Consider the following 9,256-nt stretch of genomic DNA (forward strand, 5'->3'; position numbering starts at 1 on the left):
TTTCAGAAAATGCTTCCAAAGACTCCCAAAAGCCATTTACGTGTAACAGGTATAAAAACTTATACACTGTATAAACACTGTATAAGTTGTATGACACTAAGTAACAGTGGTGAAAATTATATGGCCCTGTGATCCACATTACAGATTCCACACAAAAAAAGCTCTGCCCATTTCTTGATACCTGAGTGCTTAACTATGCAGCCTTAACAGTATCCCATTTGGGTTTTCCTCCTGACAGACCGAATTCCTAGAGTCCACTTAAAATGTCAACAGTGGCATTTTGCAAGTGAAGAACAATTACATTCAGTTTCAAAGCCTCGTATGCCTAAGATGGTATAATTAAAAAATTAAAGGAAGCGGTCATGCAGGATACTGGCAAGGAAAAGGTACCAAAGGAATTTTAGAAAAATCATTCAACTCACCAGTCCATTGTTTGGCTGAGGTGAAAAAGGCAAACATTACTGAGATGCATCAGTGAGGAAGTTAGAACACAAATCAAGGCCCATGCCTGCAAGCACATGTGAATAACTTCAGGCCCAGAAGCTGTTTGTGTGGCAAAGTTATTCATGTGCGTGCTTGCAGAACCTGAGCTCAGACGTTACCGTTAGAGTACAAAACGCTACTTACATTTTGTCGCTGACTACAATAAAAATAGAAAGTCACCTGTGTTTAACAGTTTAACAGCAACCATTTCACCTCAAAAAGATAAAAACCCTTCAAGTCTCCCAAGGTAACTTAATAATTAATCCATTCTGGCTGCTCCCAGTTCTACCATGTGTTGCTTTTTTTTTTTTAACATAGGTCATTCAAGACCACACGTAGAAGCTTTCCTCCGAAGCTACCTGAGGGCTGTAAAACCTTCAGTACAAAGTGGTGTATCTCTGTCTTGCAATGCACCAAGGAACTTTATGACGCTAGTAACAACCGAGTGTTTGTTTTATTAGGTGTCTCTTTGCCAAGCTGGACGTAATCTGAAACGTACCGTATTCAGCCCAGTTTCTCCCTAAGCGTTTAGCCCTTCCAACACGCTGTTGGAAAGATTTTGGCGATCTGGCCTGTATGATAAACCAAAGTAAAAGGCCACCATGCAAACGTGTGGCATGGGGTACCTCATTAGACAAACACTAGCTATGTATACAGCATTTTAAAAATATATTTGAGTAGTATAGGTTCAGTTGGATTGCAGATTACGAACTGCTTTGTAGAGAAGAAAAGATGATGTAGAAAAAAACCGCAGATGTTTCATAAATTGAGTGAACTGAAGACTTAAGAGTTTTTACAGCAAGAGTTTCATGATGGAACTGATACGCTGTGCGTATGGACCAGCGGGCAACTAATAATAATAATAAAAAAAGCATGATAGGACTGCTAAGATTCACTAATAACAAACATTAGGTTGGGGGGTGAGTATTTCATATACCATGGCAAAGAGGAGTTGTGTACTGTCCAACCCCCTAAAGTAGGATGTATTTCAGACAAGCCAAGTTCTCAGAGAGCTGGATGTCGCCCGGAGCAGCTCTGTCACGGACTTACTGAATGGGACCCGGAGCGTGGATCTCCAGCCAGTGTCTGAGCATGCATGTGTTTGCTTGGCTCTGCCGCTGCAAGCCTTACTTTTTGATGTTTCTTCAATTTAAGTGTCATCACTGGCTTCAACAAGAGCAGGACGAGAGCTGCTGTTTTTTTTTTAAAACGTCTCAGTATTCAAAACCAGATGTATTGGCTACATGGTGTTTTATGTAAGTTCGGCCTAGCGAAACAGCAGTGCCACAGCTAAATCTGCCCTTAGAGTACCTACTTTCAACGCGGCCTTCACCCATTAGCTGCTAGCTAACTGCCTTTTGGGGGGGGGGGGGGGGGGTGGAAGCGTGTTATTAAAGACCCGATTAAAACATTTCGGGTATTTATTCTCCTGGAGCGGCACGAGGGCCCACCGCGAAGGTAAGCGGCCGCCCGGTGCAAGAGGGAGAAGCGGAACCGGCGGCGGACCGCGCGCGGCAGCGAGGAGGGGCCGGCTCCCGGCACAGCTGAAGGGCACAGGAGGCGAGCGGGGGCTGCCGCTGCGCGGAGGCCTCAGCGCGGGCAGCACCGGGCCGGGCGGCCACCGGGCCCCGCCGCGGCTCCCTGGGCGCCCTGCGGGGCCGCGGAACCGCTCGGGGCCGCCCCCGCCGCCATCCCCGTCCCGCCGCAGGCCTGGAGCCGGGCGCCCGGCGGCCTCCCCCGCTCCCCTCCTTCCCCTCTGCCCTTGCCGGCGCCGCGCTCCGCCGAGGCCGGTGCCGAGGCGGCGGCCGGCGGGCTCCCTCCGCAGCCCCTTCCCCGCCGCCCAGCCCGCCCGCCCGCGGTGCCTTACCTTGGCAGCCATGCTGTGCCCGGCGCAGCCACCCCCTTCCTTCCCTTCCCTCCCCTCCCTCCTTCCCTTCCGACCGCGGCAGGCAGCTTCCCCGCCTGCGCACCAGCCCGCCAGCGCCGGCCGTCACCGCTCTGCCAGGCACGGCGCTCGGCCCATTGGCTGCACGCCTCGGCCCGGCTCGGCCCGGGGCTGCCCCGGGGAGCGGGGCCCGCGGGGGCCGCCTCAGGCTCACCGCCGTCCTCGTAGGGAGCGCAGGCTTCGCCTTCGGCGTCCCGTTTATTTGGCTCCTCGCTGCTGCCAAGGGGCTGGGAGGCCCGGACAGCTGCTAGAGAGAGGCCCCGATAACTTTTTGATCCGTTACCGACCCCAGCTTTTAGTCCCGGGGCATTTTTCGGCTGTGCTCGGAGGGAGGATGCCAGGACGAGCGGCTGAAGGATGCCGTCCCAGCGCGCAGCGCTGTGGCAACCATGTTGGCACGGCTCCTCTCGACAGCCCCGCTCTCCTGTCCCGAGCTTTCCCTGCCCATGAGTCAGACAGGCTGCTGTTTGAAGGATGTTTAACTCAGCTGCCGTATCCCAAGACTTTAGTCAGAGGTGTCCTGAGAGCGAGAGAACCAACAGAATTTCATCGATACAGTTTTAGAGCCTAGCTCTGGACGTGACATGCAAGAATTTCCCTGATACGGTTTTAGTGCCTGGCTCTGGATGTGACATGCAAGTACCCCAGTGAGAATCAGCGGCTGTGCCCAGAACGACCACAGGCACGGCATGCTCGGCCTCGCAGACGGCCTGCACGCTGCCTACAGCCAGCCTGCCGGGCCGGGTTTGGCAGCACACCGTTTGGCAGCACACCATTTGGCACGCCGGCCCCGGCCGCCATGAGGGCGATCGCTGGCCCTGCCGATGCCTGTTCTCACTGGCTTCGTGGCCTCTGGCTCCTGGGGAAATTTTAGGCTGGCCGCAGGTGGGTAGTGCAGGCACAGAACTTGACACATGCATGAAACTAACATCATATAAACCAGAGCAATTAACCCTTTAATTGATTGTCGTCAATTGTCTTAAAGTGAGACAACAGGGAAATGAAAGGGACTCATAAACTCATCTGCCCTTCCCCTCTATATATCTTTGGAGGATGGCTCTTTTACTTCATCTGTTTTCCGTAAATTAATGACTTTTTGATTTTCAGCAAATGTTACAGTCTTCTGTGTACCTGAGAAGTTTCTTCCATCACCTGTGAGACCTGACAGCGTACCTCCTTTACTTCTCAACAGTCTTCCAGTTTCTGCTTGTTGTCAAACCCTCCCACTTGCTGGATTCTCTCCCTCTTCTGCCTGTCCTGCATCCTTGTTCCTGCTGCATGTGCACAGCTCTCTCTGAGAAAGCCCAGCCTTTCCCTTCTTCCTGGTTCTCTCTGACCTAGAAAACAGCAGTCAGGACACAGCAGTCTTGGAGCCCTCCTCCAGCCACACCTTTTCAAGTGAACACAAAGAACAGATTATGTAGTTTCTATCTGCAAACCACTGGATGAATAAATACTGTCACCTTGTCACAAATGAATAGATAATAGCAGTCCATTTATAAGCAACAAAAACAATCTCAGATTATTTTAATAATGCCACTAAGGAAGCAAAAATTACAGAGAGAAAAAAATAGCATAACAATTGTCTTAGAATACAAATATAACATTCTGTGAATATACAGAAACAAGGATATTTAGATGCAAGGCTGAAAATCTGTCCTATTGAGCTTTATTTTTGTGAAAACAAGCTTCAATGTAATGTTTTTTTCAAAACTGAGACAGCTAAGAAAATTCCTACAGTTCTCACATTATACTGCCACATGGTCTTGAGCCCATTATCAAGGAAAAACACAAACAACCTGCATATGTTTCAAGTAGACTGGCGGTAATAGTCAAAGAAGTAAATAAAAAGCAGTGACTCTGGAAAGCCTCTTTCAACTGTTCCCTAAATGTGACAGCACCCAAGCTCTTCTAGCACTTCATTTCTCAGTCTTTCAGAGCTCCGAGTGCCTGAAGTCCTGAGCAAGCCTTCAGCGGTGTCTTGGTCGTGACAAAGCTGGAAGGTCATTGCCTACCTTGTATGAAAACCTGAGTGCAATCAGCATAAAGGTTTCAGCAGGTATCTGTCCACGTCTAATGCACATGCACAGGCCCAAGTTCTTTATCTTCCTATAAAAGGCAGTGAAGGCTAATGTTCGCTTTTGAAATGGCATGTGATATGGCTGTGGTAGATTACAGCATTCTCTCTGGCTGCATAAGCAACTTGTTTTCAAAGTCCTCCGTTGACTTAGGTTAGATTCAGACCCATGTTTCATATTCCTTTCAGTATGTTTTAACCACAAAACCATAGACTGCTCCAGGGAATGGAGGAGGAACATTTATCATTCTTTTTAGCAAAGCTGTGTCATTGTACGGAAGAGAATCCAAGATCAGCTGGATCAGAGAGAAGCATGATTATTCTGTGTGGTAAGATGTGATGAGGGTAGAATTCTGAGTCAGTTTTCACAAAATATATAAGTATTTCTCGAAGAAGTTAGGAGGTCATGTCTCCTGAATAAATGGCTTTTTCTGTTTTTACATGTAATAGTCATAAAACACAGCACACGATCACACCCAGGCTCTTCTCTTCAACAGGACACAACCCAGAGTTATGGTCCTTCTTGTGCCCTCTTCTGATATAGGATATCTTGAATTTGTTTATACGTATGGGGACAGGTTCTGCAGGAAGATCTGTAGCTTGTTTCCAAAGTAAGTCACAACCTAGTATCTGGCCTCTGTCCATGAGCTGAAAAATTAGGCTTTGGTTGTTTACTTGTAGAAGAGAATGAGAGCTGATTCGCTTTTTGGTGTGTAGTAGGTTATTATGTAACAGGGCAAATGTATCTTACTTGGCACATAGGATTTTGCTGAGTTTATTGAAGATCACCCTGCAGAGACTGACAGCCTGGTACTCATAGGGGTTTTTTTAGTCTTCATAAAGGACTGATCTAAGTATACGCCATACGATCCGCATTTTTTATTGATTATAAAGCAGAGCTCAGACTGCTAGCTGTTTTGCAGCTTACTCTGACATTCATTATTCTTTCTATGATGTCCCTTGCAATGTTCTGAATTTTGCGATGGCAACTAGACGCCTAAGCTATAGGCATTGCAGTATGTATCCTAAAGGCAAGAAAGTCTCTTATTGGTTCTGTAAAGATCTGGAAATAACTGGATGTGGGAAAATCTGATCTGGAAAAATCTGAGTGCACCAAGTACCTCAGTGAAAAACCAAGGTAAAGCAAAGACTGACCTAAGACCCTCAAGACTATTACTAAGCTGTTTTCCTCAGTATACCTTCTGTCTGTCCCACAACACAGTAATTTTCTTCCAGATGGCTTCTTTTGTGTTATATTATACATACAGTAGCACGAATAGTATGGCGCATATTAACCTACCACAAAACTTGCACCGAGTATGTCTTCCTGTAAGTACAGCTTCTACTAGAAATAATCAAATGGCCTCATTCCTTGTGGCAAAGACCTAAGCTTTCAAAAGAAATGGGCACAATTGATTCAAGGTTTTCCTGAGCAGATTTTGCCTGAATAGTTCTTAAAAATCCTTACGGATTCCTTTCTTTCAGTGAAGCCTCTAGGACATGAAGCAGCATCTCCTTCCTTAGGTTAAGGGTTTGATTTTTTTGTTGTTGTTATTTGGTTGTGGGTTTTCTTCCCTCCTGTTTTTAGTTTCTTTGTGTTTTATTTTGTTTTGTTTTGTTTTTAATCAAGGACGTCTGGCTGGTGTGAGTTAGCACATCAGTCTAGTGAATCTTAGCCAAGAATCTGTGCTCACACAGTAGGCCTAACCCTGAGAATTTTCTAATAAAATCCAGTATGACTCAGTCTGAATGAATCATTCACAGTCCTTTCTCTCTTTGCAGAATATTCACAGCAGATCATGATTTCTTCACATATATTTGCTGTTCTTCAGGTTATTTTATAATGTTGTCTGAAGATTGTCATTGCTTTTTTTTTTTTTTTTTAACACACATATTTTTAATTTAAAGCCTGCTGTTTATCTGTGATTGCCGAGTAGGTCAGCCAAACATATTGTTTCTTGTCCCTTAGAACGTAAGATTTTCAAATACTTTCACATTCCTCTTTAAAATTCATTGTCTTATTGGTGTTCCTGTGAGTGAAAAACCAAATTGGTCATTTAAATAGTTCAAGGAAAAGTGAACATAAAAGCAGCACACATGAGTAGGGATTTGTTTAAAAATCCATACAAATGGTAGTATATTTTCATGTCTTTCCCATCTCAAACTATGACGCTGTCCCCCACTGAGTGCCTTCCGTCTACCAGGTGGAATTCACAAAGCTGGGGAGAGGTGGCTATGATTCTGACTTAGGCTGATGATGGCATTTACACATAGATTATTGTTAAAATGGAACATTTGAAAATGCTTTACCAATGCTATGTTTTAGAAATGCATCTGAAACAACTCAGGAGATGGAACCATCGATATTACAAATAGGGGGTTAATTTTGTTGGTGTAAATCAGCATAGCTGATAGATTTGTGCTGATTTACATGGGTAAAGCCCAGAAAATAGAGGAGGTAATATGACAAACAAAGGATGCTATATTTATTTCATAAGTGAGAAATACTTCATAACTCAGGCACACCATTGGCATGAATAAGTTATGAAAAATCTTCACAGCCAAAAGAACATAATCATCCTTCATGTATAACAGATTTGTTTATTCTGTAAAGATTCATTTCAGTTGATTAATTATCAGTATCTGCTGATGGTGGAGGTAACAAGCCATCTCTGATGAGAGAATCATTTTAGGACATGCTCAGAATATTTTATCACCTAGCACAAGTTGTATATGCCTAGAATATTTATCATACTGTGTACTAATACTACCCCATTTTTAAAGCTAAGTACAGAATGTAAATTATATTATAGATACAGGAGTTACCTATGTTTTTCCTGTCTTTTTTTTTCCATAAGGAGTGTTTTTTAAAAAACAGATTAAAACACAATAACAGCATGTCAAGTGCTGAACCGTGCTGCTGCATTAAATCATTGTTATTCTGAACCAGTAAAAAAATTTGCATAAGTGCAAATGCCAGCTTCTAACAATGCCAGCAGAATTGTTTCATCTTACACCAAATCCAACCTGTACCAGCCACTGTGCATGCTCACTGGCCATTATTCACAGATGGAAGTTAACAAGAGTGAGGTTTGTCAAGGGGTAAACTAGCTTCTTTTATTTGTAATTTTAATTATTAAGTAAGGAAAGTTGCAACACCGAGTTTAAAAAAAAAAAAAAAAAAAGATTAGATTTTCTCCATTCTGAAACATTTATGAAGAGAAGAAAATTATAATAAATCTGTCAATCACTGCAAAATAGCGAGCAAAAGTAGATCAGATTTTCAATGCAATATATTAATTTGCTATTTAACCTGATCAACAAAACATCTAGAATTTAAAGCATTGATATATTATCCCTAAAAAGATAGGTTGAAATCCATTAATATGTCAGTTCACCAAAGTTTTTATCATATTGAAATAGCCACACTACTTTTAACCAGACTTTACTCACAGAGGAAGCTAGGCATCACTTTATACAACATGTGTATGGCTGTGAAATATATGTTGATGTCTGCACTGTATGTACACACTGTACATACATTGTGTGCAGGAGGACTGCTGGCTTTTTGTTAGCCAAGACTCTTCAGAAAGTAGGGGAACTTCTGTAAAGTTTTGTACAAAGCACTGAGTTTCTCTTAGCTTTAACTTACGTGTCTGAACATATAAACATTTGGTCATCTTGAAATTGAGTATTTTCTCTGGTTTTCCAGCCAATTTTTTTTTTTAATATTTTCCCTGGAGATGCAACATTTATTAATTATAAGTACACATTTCCAGAGGACCCAGTATGAGCTAGCCTTTTTCCACACCTCAAGAAATGTGGTCTAGCTCAAAGTCTGTTAAAGCCAGCAAGAGCTTTTCCATTAGTTTCAATGGTTCACACAGCCTCCAAGAATATCACCCACCTAGGTATTTACAACTCTCCATTATCAGTGTATCCCAGCTTTTGGTATTGGTTTCGTTAAAATGAACTGAATAAAGACAAAAGTTCAAAAGGTTCTTAATTACTTACAGAACTGGAAGCATTGATAGCAAGTGTGTTTACCTAGAGATGATGATAACTTCTAATTATTTTGAGCACTTGTTTTTTATTTGATTACCAAAGAAAAGCAGTTTATATGATCACATTGCTTTTTATGTATCTGGTCAAAAGTCAGCTTTTAGCCAGTTTCAACCAGGATTGAGAGAAAAGTAGCAGTCTCAGAGGTATTGAATTCCTCCAGATTTTGTAAAAAGCAGCAGCCTGATAAAGAATAAAGGCGTCTTATTGCTTCCACCGAAGAATAGACTACATTGTAAGTTCATCTCTTAATAGACTCCAAAGAATCCATATCCAAGAACAGACTACAAAAGTCTAACCACAGGGGAATACGTCAGTCCAGTTACTGATCTCTTAAACTTCAGAAGAATCCACAGGAAACCAGACTTTCTCAGTGGCTCTGCTTGTTTGTTTTGCTTGTTTCTTTCCTCTTTTTTAGTTTTGTTTGTTGTTGTTTTTGGTGTGATTAGAACAAGCCTTGGGGAGGTGGGAAGAAACCATCCGGATCTATGGTTTCATTCTTCAGAAGCAGGCATGAAGTTTCGGGATGAATTGTGTGATCAGTGGTGAAAAATGTGTCATGCAACTTTTGTGTTCAGTGTCCCAGAGCTTTCCCAGCTGAATGTTCACTCGCTACATACGGAAGGGAGATTTTAGGGACATTCAGTCGAGTCTGGGACAGCTGAACTGCAACATACATCTTGGTTGTG

General features: G+C 43.3%; 1 protein-coding gene across 4 annotated transcripts in view; it reads right to left on the bottom strand.

Annotated features, from left to right (window-relative positions):
• The window catches only part of SLC25A13 (solute carrier family 25 member 13), a 100,955-nt gene extending 97,363 nt beyond the window's left edge, over window positions 1-3,592 (bottom strand). Inside the window, exons 1-2 of one of the 4 annotated variants that reach the window (XM_080582178.1) lie at window positions 2,351-2,533; window positions 423-508 (exon numbers count right to left, since the gene is read on the bottom strand). Coding sequence is in view for 3 of the 4 variants with exons in the window: in XM_080582175.1 (XP_080438301.1) it covers window positions 423-437; window positions 2,351-2,362 (27 nt within the window). In the remaining variant the exon portion in view is untranslated. Of the gene's footprint in view, window positions 1-422; window positions 509-2,350; window positions 2,534-3,559 lie in introns of those variants that run through there. The other 3 variants (XM_080582175.1, XM_080582176.1, XM_080582177.1) reach the window with 3 other exon arrangements.
• Window positions 3,593-9,256: the final 5,664 nt, after the last annotated feature.

Source organism: Anser brachyrhynchus, assembly GCF_964034855.1.
Source record: "Anser brachyrhynchus genome assembly, chromosome: 2".
NCBI lineage: Eukaryota > Metazoa > Chordata > Aves > Anseriformes > Anatidae > Anser > Anser brachyrhynchus.